Below are 24479 nucleotides of genomic sequence, written 5' to 3' on the forward strand. Positions count from 1 at the left end.
CGCCCCTCGGCACGGCCCCACCCCGTCTCGGCCCGCCAATGAGCGGCGCACACGCAGCGACGGCCCCGGAGAGAGCTCGCCGGTAGCCGCCTGATCCAAAGGATGTGGCGCGGGAGGCCGGCGCCGCCGCTGTGTTGCTCCACAGACGAGTCTGGCTCATTCCGCCGTATCGGGGGGTCTCAGCTCCCCCTCGGAGAGCCGCCTCGGAGAGCAAATCGGTCGGGCACCTCCGCGGGCAGGAGGCGAGGGGCCTCGCCTTCAGGGCCCTTTGCGGCGGTGCATGCTGGGAGTTGTAGTCCAAGTGGCCGCTGAGGCCCACCGAGTGGGAGCGGGGCGGAGGGACGTGGGAGACTACAACTCCCGGGGAGCACAGGGGCTGCCCGCGCCGCTCTTCCCCCGGGTCGGCGGCAGTCGCGGCTAGCGGTCAGCGCGGGGGCTCGGGGTGCGGGTGTCTTCCGCCGCGCCCCGTTTTGAGGAGCCGCCCGGGAGGGCGCCGGTAGCTTCCCGCCGCCGGCTGCGTGCGGCCCGTCCCGGGGGCCCCGCCATGGATCTCTTCGGGGACCTGCGGCGCATGAACAAGCGGCAGGTAGCGGCCGGGGCCGGCCAGGCGGGGGGGGGGGCCGGGCCGGGGCGTGCGGGCCCAGGGCTGGGAGAACGCTCGGAGCTTCGGAGTCGGCCGGGGCGGGCCGGCGGGCCCGAGCCGTGCGGGGCGCTGGGGCTCGCAGCTCGGGGAGCCGGCCGGGCTCCTGAGAGAGCCGGGTCGTGCGCTCCTGCCGCCGGCGAGAGGCCCGCTCCGCCACCGGCCGGGCCGTGCCCCCTCCGGAGGGGTTGTGCGCAGCCCCGCTCTCCTCCCGGCCTCCCCGGCGGCACGACTCTGGCGTTCCGCGGCCGTCACGGGAGCAGCGGGGGCGGGAGGCTGCGGCTGCCCGGGGGCGCCGAGCTCCGGGGCTTACCGCGGGGAGACGGCCGTTCGCGTTCCTGCCCGTAGTGCGCTTCGTGCCGGAGGTGCCGCGGCTGGAAGCGAGCGGCTGGTTTTGGGCTCTCGTAGTTCGAAATAGCTGTCTTTATCTTACCTTTACTGCGTGAGTACGCAGATGAGCGGCTGGGAAGGAGAACGCGAGGCTGGTGACAGCCCCGGGTTCCAGGCTGTGAGCCTTCCTTGTTCGAGTGTTTGTAATACCTGTCAGTCGTTTCAAAGGACCCAAACAGCCACTTCGGAGCAGATTTTGACGCTTGGCCAATGCTGAGTTCGGTTGGTCCTGTACCTGAAAATCCCAGCATGTATATTTTCAAATTAGAATGACGGTCTGGAAATTTCTGGTTCCGTATTTTGCATAGGTAAGCCACATGATACGTGGAGGTGGGCAGGGTTGTTTTCCACCAGAGTATCTTTGTATGTTGCTAAGAAAAAAAGAAAAAGATACAGTGTGAAGAAGACACATCCACTGCTGTAATGGCTGGTGAAGCAGTAGAATTTGGGGGAAGATTGTTACTCAAATCGATAAAAGATTTTCCACGTAAGAAATTTGTGCCTGACAACAGCAGGAAGTTATCCTCTGTTGTGTCTCTTCTACCCCCGCAGCTGCTCTTTTTAAACAAAGATGTTATAATATAGTATTTCTTATGTGTGTTTTGGATACTTAGGAGCTCAGGTGGGAGTCAGGGATGTGTGATCAAAATAGATTTGATCATTTGTCTTATAGCTTCCTATATTTTAGAAGTCTTTGCCAGTGAGTTCACTAGTTTCTAGTGCTAACAAGTGGGGTATTGCACAGGTGTAGTAAGCCAGGATCGAGGCACACAACGGATTAAAACTTTATGCTGCGGTACGGCTTGTATGGTTGGCTTGCCGATACGGCAATCTGTTCCGTGAGGCTTTTGTCAGAATATGATTTTAGCATAAAAGTCCACGTGTCTAGCTTGTGATTCAGTGTTGCATATGGGTTGAAACTCTGTGTTGCGCTTCTAAATACAGCGCAGTAACTTTTAAAAACAATTTTCTTGTTTTATATAGCTGTATTACCAAGTCTTAAATTTTGCTATGATAGTGTCGTCTGCCCTTATGATATGGAAAGGGCTGATCGTCATTACTGGAAGTGAAAGCCCTATTGTTGTGGTGCTCAGGTAAGTCAGCGTAAAGGCTTTTTTGTTAAAGTCCAAATATTGTTTTGTCCTTTGTCTCCTCCCCACCCCCCTTGGATAGGTTTGGAGTTTGAGCTCTCACCTACTTAAAGAAGTACTCAAACACTTATTTTCTTCTGTTTTCGGCCACTTAGCAAAGGCTGCTTTCATAGTTGCAGTCTAGTTTTCACAGAAGTTTGTAGAAACAGTAGACACATGAAACGTTTGAAAATCTAGGTTTGTCCACTTAATGAATAGATTAACTACTCAAGATTACTTACATATATTGCTACCTAGGGATAGTAATCCCTGGATAGGTGTTAGGATTCCAAAAGATTAATTCTGCTTTAATGGAAATACATGTAATCCTGTGAAGCTTCTGTTGTCTCCTGAAGAAAACAAGTAAATGCGTGGCACTTGCTGAAGCCATTGAACATTTTCAAGTCTTTTTTAATTTTTTTTTTTACCATATGTATATTTATTTTAAAATTGTATTACAGTAAAACTCCTTTTATGAGTAAATTATATAGGTGCGTTGTTTCTCTCTCAGTGGTATCTTACTTCTGGTCTATAAAGAGCCAGTCCTGCAGATCCCTGAGTGCTGATCAAATGCATGAAGTGAAACGTGTTCATGGAAGATGTAGCCTTACAGAAACTGAATGTGTGTCAGCTAGGAATATATGCAGTGAATAACAGTATTTTAGTGGCAATTGTCTGTTCATGTCATTAGTGATGGGATCTGGAATCCTACCTTAAAGGTTGTTACCAAAGGATACTCTGCCTGGCTTTGAAAAAAGGCATGGATTTTCTGATCATTCGCAGTAACCATTGGTGTAAGCATAACTCTTGCTCGTGTTAAGTAAACTCTTTCTATGTATAGAAGTACTTCCTGTTGTACTGTGAAACATTCTTTGGCTCTTCACTAATGGATTGGTTTTATTAACCAGAATGGCTCCTTTTGTTCCTTTATCGTAGCTACAATACTGTTACTTTTCTATGCAGCTTCTTGCTTTCTTTCATTGAGGCAGTAACAAAGCGTTCTATAGGCTGGCTCAGCTTGGGACTTACTGAGGTTTGGGTTCTCTTAAATGTCCGTGTAATGTTACTGAATGGGTGAAGCTGCAGATTTCAGTTAAAATTGTGAGTTTATCTGTAAGAATGACATGTTCCTTGCTTTCATGGTGGTTCTTTCATTTACTACAGTCCTAATAAACTCTGTCTTTCTTTTTGTTTGTAGTGGCAGCATGGAACCAGCTTTTCACAGGGGAGACCTGTTGTTCTTAACGAATTTCCATGATGACCCAATCAGAGCTGGTGAAATAGTTGTTTTTAAAGTTGAAGGCAGAGACATTCCAATAGTTCACAGAGTAATCAAAATACATGAAAAGTAATACAACTTGGCATTTTCCTTGTTTCTAAATATAGTTTCCTTCACCGTGACTTTCACTTACATTTTAATTTGGTAGTATTTTATGAAAAAAGCAAGTTGAGGATATGCTCTAAGATAAAACTCATCTGTAGGATGTGATCCGCTTTTGTCCCACATCCTGTGGCACGCTTCTTGAGACCCTGACTTGTCCCTCAGCAAAGTTGCTCAGGCTCGAAGTAGGTAAACCTATGCCAAGGAGGAGTCCAGTAACACAGGCTGTACCTGTCACTTTTGCCAGCAGTAGCAATATGTTTGGGAGCCGAGTCCGCTTCTGTACTGACTGGTTTAGAATTGGGATTTTGGTTATGAGAAATAGCTACTGCTAAAAGCAAATCTCTGAAAGAAGGTGAAGATTCAGAATCAGAAGTATAGATGAAGTTTGACAAGTATGTGGTGTTCGCTAACTGAAGTTTTCCACAAAACAGAGATTTGACTCAGAAAGAAAGAAGAGATTCTTGCTCTTTTTGTGTCTGTTAGTCACAATGCCAACAACAATTCATGCTGAAAAGCAGCAGGTAGATTACTTGGGTTTACCTTTATTGCATATGCCTGGTATGATAAACAGTTCCTTCTCAAACAAAAGAGAGGCAATCCTGTTTCTAATTCTGCGTAGCGAAAAGCTGACCTGGAGGTGGCAAGCATTGACACGTTTGCTCCTCAGGAGGTCCTGGCCATGAACTGAAGGTGTTTACCTTTTGAGTAATATCTGTTCTTCAACACATTTTTGAAACAAATACGTATGTCCAAGAACTACCTCTTTTTTTTTATACCTAATTTGTCTTCATAAAACCTCCTTGTTTCTTGATATCATTACTTGCAATTAGCAGCTTCTTGAGCAAAATCACTTGGAAGGCTGTAAACTTAATAACTTTATTTAAATGGGAGTGTCGAACCAAAGTCTTGCATGCATCACCTGCACATATGCCTAATGTTTGAAAGGGAGCGAAACAGGGCAGGTGTCCTAACAGCAGAGGTTAAAGCATATCATGTTCAAAACGTAGCGTAAGAGACACCGTTAATCTGAAACGGTGGGGAAAGGTTGCGATTTGGGCGTGTTCAGGGTTTTAAACTTTGATTCCTACAGGAAGGACTGGGCCTTCTGCGTGGCCAACAGTCTCCAACAGTCCCCTAAAACCCCCCATCATGTTTTGTCCGCTTGATGTTATTTAAAGATTGCTTACGTGTTTGGGGGTTTTTTTATTTGCCACGTGAATAAATATCAAACGTAAGTGAGGGTTTGCCTGGAACTCACTAGATTGTTTAGCAAGTAACGAGTGACCTAAAACTGCGTTGCAGCATTTGTGACAAAACACTGAATGTGATGCAAATTTGCAGCTACTTTAGAGGATCTTCAATACTGACTTCCATCAAAAGAAGGACAAAACTTTATTTTGACATAAATATGATTACCAAGAGTTAAACAACTGTATAGATCTTAACACAATGCTTGAGGGGAATTTTCTTATCTCACTTTCTTTCCTAAGAGAAGATTTTTAGGGTCTAAGTCATCTGAAATTGTGATTTGAATTCAGTTAAATTCATTCTCTAATGTGTGATGACTTCACAGGATCTTATAGTCCACAACTTATAAAAAACCAACCAAACAGAACCCCCCACCTCTTAGTAGAGTATTATTCAGTATTTCAGAGTTAAATTTCTGTTCTGTTGAAAATGCAGAGGGTTGGGGTTTGGGGTTTTTTTCCCTAGATAGGCACGTGCTGCTTTTGTTGAGGAAGCTTAGCGCCTGCTTTGGATGGACAATTTCCCTTTCACATCCATTGTGTAATTGCTTACATCAAATGACAATCTAGAGTGTTTTAAAAAACATTTCTTGTTAAAATCTATTGACTGTGTCAGTAAAGTCTGTAACATTAATGATTTAATGGTGTTTGTTAAATAAGCAGGACTGGAAGTAAACATTGTTATCTAATCTTGTAGCGCTTTTCATCTTCATTGTGCTTTGTAGATATTAATTGAGGATTTTAAATTAAGTGGTATTTAGTGTATTACCTCATTGCCTTCTAGAGAAAATGGGAACATCAAATTTCTGACTAAAGGTGATAATAATGAAGTTGATGATAGAGGCTTGTACAAAGAAGGTCAGAACTGGTTAGAGAAGAAAGATGTTGTTGGAAGAGCAAGAGGGTAAGTAATGCAAAATGTCTATGTTCTTCATAATTAAAATAGAAAATTTAGAATTTAAATCAGTTCTGCTGTTGGTACAAACTAGATCTGGTATGGTGGGGTTTTAATTTCTTAAATAAAATAATACTTAAAAAAAACCTACTTTACCTGGAAAAGTTGCTTTCTGAAGTCCTCTTGCTGATGTGGAGAGTGGGAATTAATTTTTTGGAAAAACAGCACATTTAGCAAATAATTCACCAGTAAATAGAAAATTAACCAACTTATCTTTGTAATTGCTAGAAATTACTAGGAAATTATTTCCACGTTCTGCAGGAATTCTATGCAAGGTTTGAGCTTTTGACTTTGTACCCTTCCCCAAGTCAAGATGAAATCTAAGTTTGTTCTCAAATAACTTGATTAAATTTTTATTTAAGGAAAAAATTGATATGATTGTTTTACGCTGTTATTTGAAATGCTTTTGCTTAGAGTCTGTGGCAGAGTATTTTTGGGCTGTGAGAGTTAGTGATGCCGTGAGGAGTTTGGTCTGAGTTCTGCTTTGTTCAGTAGGCTAAGATTAATGTCATAGGCCAAACCCAGCGGCAGGTAGGACTTCTTGTATCACGCTAAGTAGTTGTGTATTTTCTTGCCTAATTTAAGAGTTCCTTATGTCCTCATAAATATAGGGTTAACTTACATAACAGTACAAAATGCCTTTCTGCAAGAATATTTACTTGCTTGATTTTTTTTTTTTTTTTAGATTTTTTTCCTGCCTTCCAGTTAAATAAAAAAGAACAAGTGCCCCTCTAACCCTTTAATGCTGGTAGATGAGGTTAAATGCTAATTTTAAATATTTTCCCTATTAGTTTGAAACCCTTTCTGTGTTAGATTACATGGCTTTTATAGCTGCAGAACCACAGGACACCCTGAAAAGCTGATTCCCCTGTGTTGTAGGATGTTAGGCTTTTGTGGGTACCCGTCGTTACACTGATATTTACTTGCCATTTCTGGGATCTCTGTGTATTTTTAATGCTGCAAATAACCTGCAGTAAGATGAAACATGGGAGGAGAGGGAAATCTGATAGATCTTGCTCACAAATTTTCATTAAGTACATATTGTCTTTAAAGCTCTTGCTGTCTATCTGTTTTTTTTCTCTGAAATCCATTATCTAAAATATTCAAGACTGAGTAACATTGAAACATTTCCATTTGATATTTGAGGGTTAATTTTATATTCATCTGTTTTGTCAATTACAGATTTTTGCCTTATGTTGGTATGGTAACTATAATAATGAATGACTATCCAAAATTTAAGGTACGTATACGGACATTTTGCATACTTTTATTTAAAACTATGAAATAGCAAGTAAAGGTAGCAAGAATCTTGCATATAAGAATACATCAATAAATTTGTTCCTGTGGTTTGGTACCTAATGTGAAATAAGCTGTATTTTCTTGCTTATTTTAGCTTGTCTGTTACCCAGTAGAACTTAGTATTTGTAATCATTTGAAAACATCTAATTTACAGGAATTTTGTAAGTTAAGCGTATACAGTTGTGATGCGTGTTTATGATCTCATTAAAATATTCCTGTAATTCTATAGGAACACAACTCTGTGTACTCATCTAGAACGTGTAATGTTGGAGAGGGCACACTTTGAACAATTTGTAACTTCGGAGCTTCTATGAAGAGAAATTATAATCAGTCTTTATTCTCTATTTTCTTTTGCAGTATGCTCTTCTGGCAGTAATGGGAGCGTATGTACTGCTGAAACGCGAATCCTAAAAAAAAGAAAAAAAAGAAGGTCACTCTTCCAAGAACAAAGTACAAAGTTAAATATACAGGGGGGAAAAAACCTAATATATTTCAGATTTTTTCATTTCAGTATACAGTTACAAAACTGTGCAAACTTTTGTCTTGACTAAATAAACTGTACAACTAATGAGTAAAGCTTTTGACTGTTGGTTAATTATGCAATGGCATATTTACTGTCTTAAATAGATGCTGCTTTCAGTTAGCCTTTTGCTTGTTTGGAAGACACCGACTGTCATGTGCTAAAGCAGCTTTAGGCACTCCTTGGCAAGCTGTGTTGTTTTTCTTAAGTGGTACTGCATCTGAACCCACTTTCTCCCTCCTGTTTGTTCTCTTTTTGTTTTGTTTTTTTCCTTGATTATTTTTAATCTCTGTCAGCACCCTCTCTTTTCACAACCATACGTGCTGTTTTTATCGGTACTTGTAAGGACACAGCATATGGGTTGGAACAGGTAGTGAGTTGTAGGAGTTTAGTCAGACTTGTGCCTGAAGAAAGTTGTCTAGATGTGATCTGACAAAAATAGACAAGAAAGGGTCTTTCATTCTGATTAAGAACTAAGAAATGGAAACTCGGACCTTTTTCTCTGAATTTGAAACTTGCTCCTTTGTGGTGTAGGGACAAAAAAACCCTAATGGCCTGATTTTGAGCGGCCTGATTTTTAGGGACTGTATGTTTCTAGAATTCAAGCTGTTAACCGCTCTGCCTTTATGTTCCTAGCTGTAAAACAAACCTAACAAGAAGATTTTGTGGGGGTTTAACACTTGTAAATTACTGAATTGAATAGCACAGTAGCGTACGTAAGGAATATTGCCAATAAGGGTAAGAGATAACTCATATTCCGGTTTTGAGAATGTATTGTTCTCTTTTATCATATGATACCTGAATAGTGTTAAACATAAAATTGATTTTTCATTTTAAAACTTGCCTGATAACTGAATTATGTGAAATTCTGGATTTTTCTCTTCTTGGCTTCAAATATCAGTGTTGTACCTTCAACAAAGTAGAACTTGTTTTCCTCGCTTGCTTTGTTTTTGTAGCTTTGGTAAGGAACAGCATGACGCTTTTTTCCTATGGAGTTTTGTTTCTTCTGTAATCCCTTACCTCTACAAAAATATACGATTATACAATAATGGTACCTCTTCTATTGTAACTGCTAGTGCTGAAAGGCAGATAACTGCTGACTTTTTCCAAGTAATATTACTTCTTTTGTGTCCTACTAAGCAGTCTTCATGACAAACTATTATAAAAATGACTTATTTTGTGTCAAATTGTGTAGAAATAAAATTGAGTATAATAAACGGCATGTCAGAATAATTTAGGTATCCTTAATGCAGTCTTCCCAGAAGTGTACCATCACAGTTAAGAAAACATAATTTTTGGAGACAGTGTATGTGTAGTAAGATTTCTCTCCCTCCCTAGTATTACTGAAATCAGAATTTATTCCTATCCACCTACCCCAGTGCAATCACAGTCAGCTCTAACTTGGAGAGCGGGCTTTTTGACATAACCCAAATGACACATTTGACACATTATTTTGGGAATTTACTCTTGTGTTGAGGAAACGGATTAGTGAAGTGACACGAGGATAACATCTAAATATGTGGGTTCATGCTCAGAAAAAAAGGTGGTGCTTCTTGGGTGTGATATCCTGTGCCTTGTTCTAACTCTTCTTGATAAATCTGAACCTGCAGAATTGACTTGCACACAGGAGTAAAATATGGTTGTCAGTGAAAAGTGACTCTCTTAGTCAAATGTTGGATGATGGTGCGGGCCCAGTTTATCTTCCTGGTCTTAGCTGGATGCCTTCAGGTCTGCTAACTGCATCCACCAAAGCAGCTTTGGTCAGCCACATACAATAACTTGTTCAGCCATGTAGGTAATCTACTTTCTCTTTTGTGATAAACAATAGCTTTGTTTTCAGCTAGTAGAACCAGATGCTGTAATGGTAAATCTTCTATCAATATGAAAAGTTCCTGCCTGCATGGGAAGGGTATAAAGAAGATGGAGCCAGACTCTTCTCAGTGTGCCCGGTGACAAGGCAAGAGACAATTCCATCTGAACATCAAAAAAACTCCCACCAAACCAACCAAAAAACCAAACCCACCACAATTGACTGTGCAGATGATTGAACACTAAACCAGGCTAAAAACATTGTAAAAACAATAAAACATGGTACAGCTATTCTTATGTAGAAGAAAAGACATTTTTATATTAACCACCCCCCCCTTCAGGTTTAAGAATCTCATAACAGTCTTTAAAAAAAAAAAATCCTCACAGTATTTCTGTTGGTCACTAGCAAGCTTACCTTTTCCAGGAAGAAATGCATTAGTTTGCTAACTGGTGGCTATGTTCAAGCTGCCTGAGAGAGTGCTCGCCCAGCTGGACTGGGCTGCTCTCCATTCCGTTCTTGGCTTTCGTTCCCATGATGGTCTGAGCTACTTTAGGCGAACCATTGCTGATGATCCAGTTAGACAGCGCTGCTTAGTTCCTTAGAGTCAAAGTCAGGGAGGGAAGGCGTGGCAAAAGCGAGGGACAAACTGCGCTCATGCATGTGTTTTGGCAGGTTATAGATGGGGTGGACCAATAAAAAGAAAAGTGGGTTAAGATTCTACGTATTTGATGCATCAAGGTACTTTCCCTTTTTCTACAAATACAACTTCTTTCTTCAATTGCCTGCTCTGTTTCTAGGCTGCAGCTTCCCTTTGAAGTCAGGACAGATCACGTGTATATAACTGGTGGATCTACGGACTTACTAACCAGAGGCAGAGTGCTCCATTGATCCCTGAAACTGGTAGCTGGTTCACCTCAGCTCGCGTGCTGCTTAGACATCAGTACCCCCTGGGAAGGACGTCTGGCTTGGCTGTTGGTGTGAGATACCATGAGTTGGGTCACTGGAGAAAAGAAAAGAGCGTTTTAAAGCAAATGCCTCCAACCTAGCAAGGCCTTTGGATTTTATTTTTTTTTAAGGAAGATCGAAGTGCTGCAGGCACACGCAGTATGTTTTTAACTAAGCAGTTAGGAGTAGGAGAAGCTCAGACTTTGTTTGAAGCTGGTTTTTCTTTCCAGTTGGCTGCCTTTCCGCAGCTTGGCTAAAACCTGCCCCAGCACACCCAGAGCTGTGCGGGCTGCAGCATGTGCGGGAGGGGGCCGTGGGCATCGGGGGGACCCCTGGGCTGGAGCCAGCGCAGAGCCTCGGCGTGAGGCAGGGGCCGGTCCCCGCGGCCGCAAGCCCCGCTGCGCTGGCAGGGCCGGAGGTTGGCTTTGTTTGCTCTCCTCCGCTTCTCTCTTCTCAGCGCTCTGGTGTTTGAGGTTGGGGTCACAAAGGCTGGGGGTGCGCGGGGCAGCCCCTGCGCTGCTCGCTGGCTGCCCGTCTGCTCCTCGCAGCGCTTCTGGCAGGGCAGCGCTGGAGGTGTCTGAGTCCTGGCTGCCGGACGTTCACTCCAACTGCCACCTGCGTTGGTGGAGACAAAATGAGTACGTGGAGTAACGAGAGCGAGCTCCAGTTTAAGCCTCGTTAGCAAGTCATTTCTCTCTATGTTTAATCAAGATAGTGAGCAATGGTGATGAAAAGGACATTTTCCTCTGCGTGCGTGGATTTTATCAATGTTTCTTTGAACATCTTGGGGGCCAAAAGCAAACACAACGTAAGCCACCCACATGACAAAAATTCAATATGTTTCTCTGCTGCACAGCTTGGTTTAAAGAAGTATATTCCATCTCTTCTGTCATCATTTATGCTCCAGTACATCGCTTTTGTATATAGAACCAACTCTGCCTCTCTATCATTTGTGTGCAAACATGCCATCGGCAGAAACTATATATACCTAGGCTATATATAGCCTCTGTCTATATGTAAGTTTATGGAAATCTGACGTGGATTTGACCATCGCCTGAATTTTGAAGTTGTTTGAAATATGAACCTCTGTCTGCATTTGAGTTTTACAAATAAAGCAGCTGTGGACAAAGCTTTGTTTCCTTTGCAATCACATTAGGACATCCATGTCTAGTGCCAAGGGCCACGTTTGCTAGAACCAAAATGAAAGGTATATGTGAAAAACCTGACTGCAAGAAGGCCTGGGCATGGGGGAGCGAGGTGCTGGTGCACCAGCCCTCTGCGCGTCCCCTGGGACACAGCGGCTGCGTTTCCGCTGCGTGCTGGGGTGCAAGCGAGGAGGAGGAGGGGGAAGCCACTGGGGGTTTTTGTTGTTCTCTGGGAAGGACACGCAGTGACTCTGCCCCAGGGATGCCCGAAGCCGTGGCTCACCTTCCCGGCCAGCTCAGCGCTCCCGCGGCCGCAGCGCAGCAGGGGCTGTGTTGGGTACCTGGCCGTGGCCGGGGGCTCCCTGCTCCCAAGGGCCGATGAGCTTTCTGCCGGCCGCTGGGTCCCGTGCTGTTTTCCTGCTTTACTTCTTGTGACAGGAGCCTGGGGCCACCTGACAGCCTCACGGTTTGCCAATGCTCTGGAGCCACGGAACCGTGCTGGGTATCGGCCACCACCCAGACACACAGCCCTGCCCGTGTCCGCAGGGACAGGCCGCTCCTGGCGGGCTCCGGGGAGGACGGCAGCAGGGGCAGTCCCTGCGGTAGGAGCCGCGGCTGCTGGGGTTGTGGGCGATGCTCCCACCCAGGCGAGAGGCAGCCCCTGCCACCCAAGCCTGACAGAGCCCATTCCGATGAGCGCTCAGAATTGGAGGGAAAAAGCGGGAGAAAGTGCAGGTATTGCACGTGGCTGTGTCAACCCTCCTCCAACCATCCTGGCAGCTCGCAGGAGTTCACACTGCCGGCCCAAGCCTGGGGCATGTTGTCCGAGGGGCTGAGCGAGCCCAGGGAATACCCGGTGCACCAGGGCGCTGAAGATACCGACACGAGCCGGCAATGTGCACATGCAGCCCAGAAAGCCACCCGTGTCCTGAGCTGCGTGTCCAGCAGCGTGAGCAGCAGGTCGAGGGAGGGGATTCTGTCCCTCTGCTCCGCTCTGGTGAGACCCCCCTGCAGTGCTGCGTCCAGCTCTGGGGTCCCCAGGACAAGAAGCACATGGAGCTGTTGGAGCGAGTCCAGAGGAGGCCACGGAGATGCTGCGAGGGCTGGAGCACCTCTGCTATGGAGACAGGCTGAGAGAGTTGGGGTTGTTCAGCCTGGAGAAGAGAAGGCTGCGGGGAGACCTTGTTGCAGCCTTTCAACACATAAAGAGAGCTTATAAGGAAAACGTAGAGAGACTTTTCGCCAGGGCCTGTAGTGACAGGACAAGGGGCAACAATGGTTTTAAACTGCAGTAGGGCAGGTTTAGATTGGATGGAAGGAAGAAGTGTTTTACGCTGAGGGTGCTGAGGCCCTGGCACAGGGTGCCCAGAGAAGCTGTGGCTGCCCCTGGCTCCCTGGCAGTGTTCAAGGCCAGGTTGGATGGGGCTTTGGGCAACCTGGGCTAGTGGAGGGGGTCCCTGCCCATGGCAGGGGACTGGAGCAGATGACCTTTGGAGGGCCCTTCCAGCCTGAACCACTGTGTGAGCACAAGCTCTGTGCCTGCAGTTCACATCCCCATCGCCCTGCGCTCCCTGGGACCACGAGCGCAGCAGTGTCGCTTGAAGCATTTTGGCTTCTCCGGGAAGGCTCAGCTGGGACTGCCTCTGTCCGGCCAGCAACAGTTCCTGAGAATTCGGGAACATAAATGCTTCCCATTTGAATTCTCAAAATATTGAACCCCTCCACTACAAAAATCACAAAACCAACACAGGCGATGGCTAATGCAGAACACTGACGTACACTAAATGTGTGATAAGTAATCACTTTAGTTAAGCTCCAACTGTCCAGGTCTCGGACTTCCTAAAATGCAGCACAAACAGTATCAAATATCTTAAACTGTGCCTTATTAAATAAATGTTTATTATTTCATATTGTTCAGCTTCTGTAAAGTTGTGGAGCTCTTTTCTGAAAAATGTCTTCAGTTCTTCAGGGAACTGTTACTGCAGAGAGTCAATTTTCAGGTTATTTGCAGAATGCCTGCCCTGACTAGACATCGGGAGAGCTGGAGATTAGTCTATTCAGCATCTTCAACATTTACAGAGTATTCCTCAGTACTCCTGCCCTGTTATTACATCGGTGATATGCTTAAACCACTGTTTGTTCTGTACATATATTATAGCTGTCTCTAACGTCAGGATCACTACAAAGAAAATTATGAAAGGCACACCATTTTTCTTTTATCCCTTTTTATTTCCATAAAATCTGCCTTGTTGATAGAACAATCACAGTTGTTTAAAATGTAAAGGATGCAAATTAAAGAGTGTTATCATAGTAATATCATTTAAAACCCCTTAATGTTTTCCTGCCATGGAGCCCAACAATAGCTCACTTTGTCATGGGATGTACGAAAAGTAGAAAGGTATTTTAAAATGAAGAGAGCAGTTTCTTGATGTTCAAACACAAATTTATGTTGTTGGGTTTCCTCTTTAAGAAAGAAAGGTTGTCTCAAATGAATGAGTCACTCACATGTGATAATGTGCATTTATTGTACCTGGATCCTTTTCTGTTGTGGTGGGTCCAGTATATTATCAAATTATTATTTTTCTGAAAAGGTTACTAAAAACAAGAATTAGAATAATTCCATATTACCTTTTTTATCCTTATGAACAAGTAAATAAAGAAATGCTAATAGTGCAGTGGCTCGTTTGCTGGTTGCAGGTTTGTTGCAGTTGCTGTTTCCCCTGGTTTAGCAATGGTACGTATGCCGGTGGCGTTCTCAGCCACCACTGTGTCAAATTTGCCGCTCTTGACACTTTCTACGTATTGGAATATTTCAGCATCTTTGCAGTGGTTTGGCTTAGTTTTGAATAGATTTTAGGTTCTATTTATTAAGGATCGGGTTATTCTGCTTCAGTGCTGAGTTCTTTTTCCAGTCAGGTTTCCCTCTGCTGAGCTGTTTGCACCCCAGTTCTAGCTGCAGCCCCCCGAGAGACTTGCCAGGGTACATGACGCGTGAATTCACGCCCCATCGGTCCGAAGGTGCTAGCAGGGAAAGGCAGACGATGAAAAGCGCAACTGCCAGCCCGGGCCAAGTACATCCCTGGAGTCACAGGGGACATGAGCCACAGTGTGCAGACAATCATCCCGCCCATGAAAAGTCACAGTTCCCAGTGATCACGGTATAACAAACGTGTCAAGGAGTGGCTGCTGTCTTCACGGCCCAACCTGCTCCCAAGAGCCATCAGCTGTGGCGAGCAGAGGGTCCCCGTGGGGAGCGGTGGGGTCTGGGACGGTGCCGGGCACCCCAGCTCTCGCCGGGGAAGCTGTGGGCAGAGACCGGCTCCTGTCACACTCACGTGGGCCAAGGAGGGCGGATGGACTGCCCGTTCAAAGAGCAAATCATACATTTTCTCCTGCTCAACAAAAGCCATGAAGGGCCTGGGGGGGGGTTTGTGGGTGGTGTCAAGCCACAAGAGCAAGAGTATTTATTGAAGAGATTCGGTTAGTTCATATAATTAACGTATCTAATTCCCGTAAGGCCGTGAGCGAGCAGCATTGCTCAAGCGCGTTCTCCGCCGCCATTAAGGCATCCTCATCTCAGGCACACGGCTGACGGGGCTCAGCGCCGCGCACAGGACCGAGTGCAGCCGCGCTGCAGCCCCAGCTCCCCTCCCTGCGGCGGGCGGCAGCTGGCAGAGGCTGCGATAATGAACCGCAACTGGAGCAGCGTCCTGTCCCAGCCCCGGCCGGTGCCCATGCCTCTCCCTGCCCTCGGCACGCTCTGTGCCCGCCAACCCCCGGGCTCTCCATCGTGGTTCGGGTACGACCCTTCCAGCACCGCCTTTTCTGCCGCCCGCGGCACATGTGCCCTGCCACTACAGGGTGTGGAAGGGTGGGTGGGTTTACCCCAGCCCCCGGAGTCTGACGAACTTTGGCTGCAAAACTGACTGCCAGTCATTGCGGGAGAGGATGAGGAAGGTCCCAAGAATGTCCCGATAGGCGTTTTGATCCCCAAAACCATGCAAGCTCTTTACCAGGCAGAAGAAAGCCCCAGCTATATCTTGGAGATAAGTGAAGCAGCTCGTGATGCGTCCAGCAGACGTGATAAATAATGCAATATATTTTGGGGGAAGCACAAGTCGTGCAGCCTGGGCTGCTTTGGAAAAATGCGAGCCTGCCCCAACACGCCGCCCAGCTGCGCTCGGGAGCCTGCCGCGGACTCCGTGCTGCAGGTCCGCTGGCGGGGGTGTCAGTTCTGAATCGAGACGCACGTGCGAATGATGGGATTAAAGCTCTTACGAGGGTCTGTTTCTTCTGAAAACAGTAAGAATAAACTTCCGTTGAACGTAATGAAGAGAGAAGGCTCTCAGGATGGCTGTCAATATAAAAGTAAAGGTAAAACTCAAAGAGATAAGTAGGCCTGTAGGGTTGCTTTAGTTTGGGAAAATTATTGTTGTTCTTTTCCAGAAAAATAGAAAATCCTCAAACTGAGTTTTTCTTGGTGGTTTCCTTCAAATAACCCAGTTTGATTGTTTGGAGGAGTTAAACAGATTTTTGTATTTGTTTTATGACAAACCCTGAAAATGTGTTTTTCTGGGCAAAAATATCCCCCACTCAAAAAGCTAATCCTAATTAAAAAGAAAATTAAGACCCAAATTTGATCAACTCTCTAAATCAGTATTTTTCACTGTAACTTTAATCACCTAAAGGGCAAACTAATTTAAACTTTCATTAGGTCCATAACACAAGGTATAAAAATGGGAGTGTATAAGGAACGATCTCAAAGGAAAGTAGCTCCAGGCAGTGCCAAATGAGATTTAACATGAAGGTAGAGCCTCCAACCCAGGAAATGTATGAAGACATAGTATATATACAAAATATGAGAAAGGTTTACTTGTTTGCATAGTGTTTGTGGTAAAAGCCTTAGGGCTACTGGGCAACAAGGAGCTAAGTAAGAATTCAGGGTTTGGCATTACTAGCCAAAGCTTACTAACAGCATGGTTATTATACACCGCTATATACGACTTACTGACCAGCACGTTTCAATATTGCTTTATGTCGTTAATCCTCGATGAGCCCTATATAAAGCAACAGAAGCAAACCCAGGAGAAACAGTTAAAAAGAACAGAAATACCGTGCCAAAGGTAGCACCAGGAAACAAGCGACTGCCAAAGTGAGTTTGTGCAAGCGCGGCAGTTGCAGGGAGACGGCCTGCTGATGGCTTCCCCTGGCCCCGCTGCCCAGTGGAGCAGGGTCTGAGGGAACCCGCGTCCCTGGCTTCTGGAGCGACCCGGGCTGAGACGAGGGGCAGCAGGAGCCGGCGTGCGGCGGAGGGCGTGCGGTGCTGCGCTGCGCTGCGCACCACGGTCCCGGGGGCCCCAGGGAGGGCTGACGGCTGCGGCCCAGGGCCAAGGCCCCAGCACACGGGTAGGTCCAGCACGACAGCCTGGGGAGGCGAGGACAGTCAGAGGGCTTCCCGTACAGCCGCTGTGGTTTAGGAGAGCCAGATATTTCGCTTTGCTTTTTCTGTTCTTGCTGAAAATGGACAGTTTCCTGAATTTTCAACTTCCTGTCTTGAATCACGATGAACAATTAGAAGTTCCCAGGGATGGCAATATTGTATTTGATCAGCTGTCGCTCAGCACAGAGCACGCGTTGTCTGTAGCTGTACTGCAGGCTGCACAGAGAAACTTGTGATTGAGGCATGAGAATCCTATTGTAAATTAAACAAGAATGCATAATTAATAACCAAAATAAAAGAATGAATCATATTAATCAGTAGAAGAAGATGCAATAAACTAAGACTAAACAAGGGAACAATTTAGCTCATACAGTAGGATACACAGTTGACTTCAAAAGCGATTGTACAAGCTAGTTTGTCCAGTAATTATGTTAATTCACATCCACGGTAGTTTCCATTGGGTATAGTTCAGTTCCAGTCATGAGGGTGAGCTGAAGGATCTGGCAAGTTCCTTACAGTCAGCTCCGTGAACTGTGTACCCTACTTCCTGACATAGTTCTCTAGGCGGCAAAGTCATCACATAAAGTGCACCAATTCCACATGACTTCATCCCTGTCTCTGTTGCTCTCCTCTGGGACAAACAGTGCGTCAGGACTCGATATCCCTCTGCTACTCATCCACCTTCGCTCCAGCGAACCTACTCACACGCCTGAAGTTGAATATGTATTTAAGCATTCCACTTCTTCATGGCCTTTGCCATCGCCTCCCGCAGCGACTCATCCGTCCTTTCCTCTGCGCTGCCTCAGCGGGATGGAAATCGTTTCGTCCACTAACTAGTACCAAGTTGGCCAGTTCCAGGTGCCTTAGAGTACCGGAAAGTTTACAGGGTCTCTGTGCAAGGAAAGAAGAAAGTCCTGCAAATCTGAGAGTCACATTAATGTCGCCCGTGACTGTAAATGTATGTGATATTGGAAATGAAACTCTTTGCACAGGATCTTCTATCTCAACGAGCTTCAGGCGATGCTGTCCCTCGAGTCTGGTCGGTTTGCAGCCAGGGCGACTCTCTTACATTTCGGCTGCAGGAACCTTTTCGCCCCCTCAAGCCTCACCCGCACCGCGGAGGGCACAGCCGCACCGGGACACGGGCCTTCCCGCACCCACCTCCTCTGCCCCCCTCCGCACCGGCCCCTGCCGCCTCTCCGGCCGTCACCGCCCCGCACAAGGGGCCCCCACCGGCAGCGTCCGCCCCGCACGCCCTGAGGGCCCCGGCCACCGCGGGGCAGCCAGGCAAAGGAGGGGAGGCCGGGGGAACGCCAACTTCCGAGGAGTTTCTGGGTTTGGAATGTGCCCGAGAACACAACGCCCAGGGAAACGCTGGCCGGTCTCCCCGGGAGTGTTAAAGCGCCCAGGGACCGACTGCCCGCGGCCCGGCACACAAACGGGCAGGCACGGGAACCAACCGGACACGGCACCGGGGCCAGCCCACGACGGGAGCGGGGCGCGCCCCCGGGAGAGGCTGCCGAGCGGGTGCGGGCCCCGGGGGCAGCGGAGCCGGAGCCCCGGGGCTGGCATCCCCTCGCCCCCCCCCAACCCGCGCCGGGAGCCTTGCCGGGGCGGGGAGGCGGGCGGGGGGCCGGGGCTGCCGGCGATGGCCCCCGCCCCCGCCGGAGGCAGGAGGGAGGCACGGGGGGGCCGGGGGCGGCCGCAGCCCCGGCCCCGTGAGGAGGCGTCAGGCGCGGGAGCTCCGCTCGCACCCGGTCCCGGCTCAGTATAAATGGGGGGCGGCGGCGGCGGCGGCAGCAGCGCTTCGCCCAGCCGGAGCCGGAGCCGGCCCGCAGCGGAGGGAGGCTCGGCGGCAGCACCGGCACCGGCACGATGGGCGGCGGCGGCCCGCGGCGGCCCGGCGCTCTGCCGCTGCTGGCGCTGGCGCTGCTGGCGGCACAGGGCGGCGCGGCGCCCCTGCAGCCCGGCGGCTCCCCCGCGCTCACCAAGATCTACCCCCGCGGCAGCCACTGGGCCGTGGGTAAGTCTCCGTCCCGCCCGCCGCTGCCCGGCGCCCGACAGCCCGGCCGGCCGCACCGCGCCGGCCCCCGCCCGCACCTCGCCCGCTCGACGGCGCTCCCGCGGCGGCTCTCCGTGCCTCCGGGGGGCGGGGGGTGTGGGTGGGCAGCGGCACGCCGCCGCAAAGGCTCGGCGGCCTCGGCCGGGAGGACCGGGTTGCGACGGCCCGGCGTCCCACCGGGCCACCCGGGCCGGCTGCGCTGTCCCCGCCGCCGTCGCCGCGGCGGGCTGCCTTCGGCGGGGGCCCCGGTGCGGGGACGGGGCGGAGGGCCGCGACGAGCACACCGGTGCGAGAGGAAGGAGCGGCCGCTGCCGCGCCAGCCCGCCGCCGGTCTCTGGCCCGCACGGGCGCCAGGCTCCTCGGTTCGGGGCCGTGGCCGCGCCGCCCCGGGCAGCGCCCGCAGGAACGGAGCTTGCGGAGCTGCGCCCGGCGCCGGCCGCCTCCCGGTGCCGGGCGCCCCGCCGCTCCACGCGGGGGTCTCGTCCTGCCGGCACGGTGCGCCCCGGAGCCGACGGCACGGTGCGAGCGCGTCCCCGACGGGCGCTCCCCGGTACCTGCCGGCGCCGGCCGGGCTCTGCGCGCCGTCGGGAGGCGGGGGGGGGGGGGGGCAGCGCGGTCCCCGGGGGCCGGCCGCCGCAGACAGCCCACCGCCGGCGGCCTCCCGCCCCTGAGCATCGGGTGCGGAGCAGCGCTGCCGCGGGAGCAGCCCGCGTCCCGGACAGCCTTCGGCCTCCGCCCCAGCACCCCGCACTTGTGCAGGGTAACGCGCTTTCCCCCGCTCCCTTCCGCGTGTTTGCTCGGGGTGATGTTTCCTACCACTACCTGTCTTCGGGGACCCGGACCGCAGCCCGAGGGCAGCCGGGCGGGACCACGAGGTCCCCAGCACCCCAGGCAGCACCCTGGGGAGCCCTGGTCCCAGCTGGGGCCCTGGGGCGCGCAGCCTGGAGGAGGCTCCTCCGGCGCTGCCTCTCCCCTTCCCAGTAGCCTCCTTTGCAGCCTAAACCCCACTGTTATTTCATTTTGACGGCTGTAAAGTGTGGTGTATCAAAAGTGCGTCCAGCTTAGCCCCTAGAAGGGCACTGGCACATAGGCTTACGCTGGAGTTCCCACATCCCATGCCAAGGCAGGGAAAAACCTAAAACCTGCAGCTTCTCCATCCACTTCTTATTCCAGCAAATCTTACCCGGTGCCTCTTCCTAGCTCCAGGCAAAATGCCTGGCTATCTCTGACCGTGTAGCATGAGACAGAGGAAACTAATTGTGTGTGAAACTGTGACAAAATCTCCGATCTCGGTTGTAATTCATCGTCTGACCCCTTCCCTTCCCTCCGAACTGTCAGTAACAGCTTCCAGCTGATGTTCGAACAATCGAGTCCATACCTGTTTTGGTTCATTGCGTGCTACTGTCCTTGTTGTTACAGGACATTTAATGGGGAAAAAGAGCACGGGAGATTTTCCTTATGTTTATGAAGAAGAAAATAAGACCCCGTTTTCAGCATTACCTGAAAATATCAAGCAGCTGGAAGACTATCTGCAGTGGGAAGAAATCTCAAAATATTTGCTACGGCTGCTGGAAGGGAATGAAAATAAAAGTGCTCACTTTTTAAAAGGAGGGCTTCCCTGGTATACCAGGAACACCTGGGAGACAGATGACAATAGCAGTTGGAAAGACGTAAGTAAGATAAAAACCTGTAAAAACACTTCATATATCCCAATTTCATTTTATAGTAACATACCGGCTTCCTCTAACTTGCGGATTGTCCGGAAACGTAGCAGGAACGCATCTCGTGCACTGGTCATTCAGTAAAGTAAGACTTTAATCTTGCTGACAGATTGTCACTCGCAGATTGTATTTTCTGTGAATTAGTTTGCTACTGGGCATAAACTCAGCAAGCATCGAGCAGATTTTAGCGTCTGGATTCCCTTCAGTTTGCTTGGCCATTCCATTTTCTCTTCTAGCACTTCATGCTCAGATGAGCACGTCAGCGCCGAGTTCTGTGTTAACCCAGCGGAAACCAGCTGGTGCGAAGGCCGAGAGTGTCGTGCATAAAGCCGCGCCATGTGGACTGCTGCCCTCGGCGCCTGTGCCCTCTGCCGTTACCTTGTCTGGCTCGTGAGGATGGGGCAGCTGGGGTGGGAGCTGCTCTGGTTCCCGGCTCTGTCTTTGCCTGACGCGAGTCTCTTCCCCGCAGCCGATGGTGCTGGCCACTAACTGTGGTCATTTGTTGTCTCGCTAATTGAGTCTGTGGCTACTGAGGTACGGCTATCGTGTGTGCCTGGGACCCACCCCTTCTTCCTTTAGGTTGACATACTTATTAGCACTGTTTCGCAAGATCACAACAGATTCGCCCCTCCTCTTTTGGAAAATCCTGTAAAATACACTTGGAAGGATATCAGCGAGGTTTTACAGAAAGCAACCAGGGTCTAAATGACATAATGTAAATTGCAGAATTTACTAGAAAACTCCTTTATAATGCCTGAGGTACGGCAATGGTGATATAGCAGCAGAGTTCTTTTGGGTGACGTTGAAATAGAATAAAAACAGTACCACACCCCCTCAAGGACATTAATGGGAAGATTTCTCTTCTTCCCGTATTCTCCTGTAATGTGCTGTAGTTAACATTCCTGGGCTAACTTCAGCCCAGTCTCCCTCCTGTCATCCTGGTGCGGTGAAGTCAGTGAATACTTTGGGTTTGACTCGAATAGGGGCAAAAATTTACCCGTTCAGTGAAGCCATGGTTCAAGTCTCTTACACCATGGATATGAACGCTGCCCATAGGTTTCTTTCTGGCTATTGCTTTATGGCAGTGATGCTTATAATAACTGTGATTAATACTATGTAAAAATGAAACTATTTATGTCATCTTCAGCTCTGCAGTGTGCAGCTTTGTAATCAAATTAGATGAACAAATTCCATTATGCTATGTAAAGAGGGAAGTATTTTGACTTCTAAAAGTATCTGGTAATAAATCGTACTTGCGAAGGCTGAAAGTTGCCTCCGGTAAGTTGAATCATATCCATGTGTGTACTTTACCCTAAATTAACATCCACGTTTTTGCGGTCAGACATCGAACGTATACGTGGAATAACTATTGCCTTAAATATCCAGATTTCTCCAATGGCTAGTAAAAAAAAAATCATGTCTTTCATGAGACTAAGATATGTGACAACTTGCAGAACCTCATTTTGCCACAGAACCTTTGATTTCCAGCATTCATCTCGAAGTAAAACATAATCATGAAAGCAGAACATAACCTGTGCTTTCCTGCTGTGGGACACAACTACGTGGTTGTACGCAGCCTAGATAAGATACGAGGTATTGTTTTCCCTTTGGCTTCGGAAAGTAAAAACCCAGGACCTGAAAGTCGAGCTGTATGTATTTTTGAGACCTGCCTTCCGGGTGAGGAAGACCCAAAGATCAAAAGGAACGTGCTTTACTTTTTTGAGGGTTGTGGTAGTTTCCCAAACGTTTAAACAATGATAAATGGTATTTTTAATAAAGGAGGTCTCGTTTATTTATAAAGGTGGAATTCTGGTGTAGATATGAAATCCAGTCACACATGTACACAGTGATATAAGAGCATAAATGACCTTTGGATTTTGATTCTGTGGATTTTTCGGGATGTGAGGGGTTCCGTGTCGCACAAACTTTGGTTCGACAACACCTTCGTTTAAGGTGCTGCTGTGCCGCAGCTAACGAAGGTGTCCATGTGCAGGAATGGTGAACGTAGCTACCAGCAGGAACCAGGCCCCGTATTTACAGTGCGTGCCTCTTCGCGGCGAGATGCCCTGTTGGACTGAGGCATTGAAATGTGACCGAAAGAAGGTCAGTCGTGAACCCTACCGTCAGCTGATGGGATAGCTGTCCCAGGACCCTATCACCAGCGAGGGGGCTGTAATTCTCATAGAATTCTCACGGACTGAGTATGCGCTGGCGGAGATGCTAACCACGAGGAGTCTCTGTGTGCGTGTGTGTGTGCAACCCTACGTTCCCATCTTCTGAACATAAGTGAAGACAGGCCGTGTTGGGAAGAAATGTAATGTATTATGAGGACTTTATGGACTCTTTCAAATTTAGCTGATTTAATTTAAAATTTTAATTTCCAATTTAAGAACAGAAATCCCCAAAGCTAAAGGCTGCAGAAGTAAATACAGATATGTACTTCGGGTAACTCAATTCATGGTCTTGCTTAGTAGCTCAAATTCGTTCGGTGCATTACTCACCTCACACTGTGTGGTCCATTTCTCAAGAATAAACAAATTCTTTCCAAAAGACTCATCCAGAGCAGGGTAAGTACTGTAACACACAAATAGTAAAAAAAGCCAAAGAGATGAGCATAACAGTTCTGGGAATGAGGCTTAGGGTGGTGCACCAGCGTTATTTTCTTCTGGTTTCGGTTAATACCAGGCAAATTAAGATCTTGCCTGCTCCTTACTCTGTGAGTAAGTTACAGTTAAAGTAGTTAAAGATCAGAAGAGAAATCTCTCCTGCAAGTTGGCCTAAGTGTAAAAGTAAGTTGGAAAATAAGCTTTAAATTGTTTCTGTGGCTTGGCTTTTTTACCACTAATGAGGCACTATATAAATGGGATGGCAGACGGAATTATTTGGGAGAATGACTTTCCTCGTACTTTGGCAGTGGGTTATTACACTAACCAAGACAAATGAGGTCTGCTTTGGAAAGATTATTAGGAATGTGTTTGTTATGTGAATACACGGAGCAGATATGTATTAGGGTTATTAACTTGGTGAATTACTTTTTTCAGGACTGGTCTATGAATAATATTTTTCTCTTTTTATTAGATGATGGACTATCTGCTTCAAGTTGTGAATATGAAAGAGGGCACTCCGAGCTGAAGGAAGGTCTCTGTATCATGGAGAAATGGAATACTTTCTGTAAGAGACTATATTTCACAAGCACTCGATTGTATCAGATAATCAATAAGGTCTCTTTTCTGTAAACGAGATTTCCTTTGTGTAAAATACCTAAATACACATGTTCTTGTATGTTTCAGCAACGACTAAACTCTCGACTTCATTTTTCAAGGTTGCATTTTCTCACTTGAATGGCTTTGATACATAGAATTGTCACGGAAGGGTCTTCCAATTAATTATATGACTTACCTGTCTGATCAGTTCAGCTCTATAGTTCGAAACTACATGACATTTCAACAGTCGCAATAAAGAGTACCAATAAAAAGGCTGAGTTTATACTTTGATTTGAGTTAATAAAATGGAAATTGGCTGTGCCACAGCTAGTAACAAAGAAACAGCAGAACGGTTCCTTTCCCCCTGCAGCTCCTCCTTGAGTCGCTCCCTGGTCCCTAACTTTCTTCCGACAGAGGGAAGCTGACGCTGCCTCCCCAAGGTATCGATGGGCCGCGTCCAGAGCAGGCAGCAGGGACATCTGCTGAAAGATCCTCCTCGTTTGAGTCGGCGGCGACGCGGCAGCTCAGCACGCTCCGGGCACGCGCGTGTGTCGGCAGGTCGGGTACCATTGCATGACCGCGTGAGGC

The 24479-nt window shown here is 48.0% G+C and overlaps 2 protein-coding genes across 2 annotated transcripts; both read left to right on the top strand.

The window, feature by feature from the left end:
* The first annotated feature begins 372 nt into the window (after positions 1-372).
* On the top strand, positions 373-7621 carry SEC11C (SEC11 homolog C, signal peptidase complex subunit). The gene is made up of 6 exons (XM_075739643.1): positions 373-586; positions 2015-2124; positions 3359-3508; positions 5576-5695; positions 6929-6986; positions 7403-7621. The coding sequence occupies exons 1-6, from the start codon at positions 545-547 to the stop codon at positions 7454-7456; spliced, it is 534 nt and encodes a 177-aa protein (XP_075595758.1). The 5' UTR covers positions 373-544; the 3' UTR covers positions 7457-7621.
* An 11053-nt stretch (positions 7622-18674) lies between these two features.
* GRP (gastrin releasing peptide) lies at positions 18675-23977 on the top strand. Its single transcript, XM_075739884.1, has 3 exons — positions 18675-18928; positions 20387-20637; positions 23767-23977. The coding sequence occupies exons 1-3, from the start codon at positions 18781-18783 to the stop codon at positions 23818-23820; spliced, it is 453 nt and encodes a 150-aa protein (XP_075595999.1). The 5' UTR covers positions 18675-18780; the 3' UTR covers positions 23821-23977.
* The last annotated feature ends 502 nt before the right edge of the window (positions 23978-24479 follow it).

Source organism: Balearica regulorum, chromosome Z, assembly GCF_011004875.1.
Source record: "Balearica regulorum gibbericeps isolate bBalReg1 chromosome Z, bBalReg1.pri, whole genome shotgun sequence".
NCBI lineage: Eukaryota > Metazoa > Chordata > Aves > Gruiformes > Gruidae > Balearica > Balearica regulorum.

Excerpts from the sequence above, each read along its gene's own strand:
- SEC11C (XM_075739643.1), top strand. The coding sequence starts at position 545 with ATGGATCTCTTCGGGGACCTGCGGCGCATGAACAAGCGGCAG. Across the intron at positions 2,125-3,358 it reads CCTATTGTTGTGGTGCTCAG|TGGCAGCATGGAACCAGCTT; the intron begins GTAAGTCAGCGT and ends TTTTGTTTGTAG. Across the intron at positions 5,696-6,928 it reads GTTGTTGGAAGAGCAAGAGG|ATTTTTGCCTTATGTTGGTA; the intron begins GTAAGTAATGCA and ends TGTCAATTACAG.
- GRP (XM_075739884.1), top strand. The coding sequence starts at position 18,781 with ATGGGCGGCGGCGGCCCGCGGCGGCCCGGCGCTCTGCCGCTGCTGGCG. Across the intron at positions 18,929-20,386 it reads CGGCAGCCACTGGGCCGTGG|GACATTTAATGGGGAAAAAG; the intron begins GTAAGTCTCCGT and ends TTGTTGTTACAG. Across the intron at positions 20,638-23,766 it reads ACAATAGCAGTTGGAAAGAC|ATGATGGACTATCTGCTTCA; the intron begins GTAAGTAAGATA and ends TCTTTTTATTAG.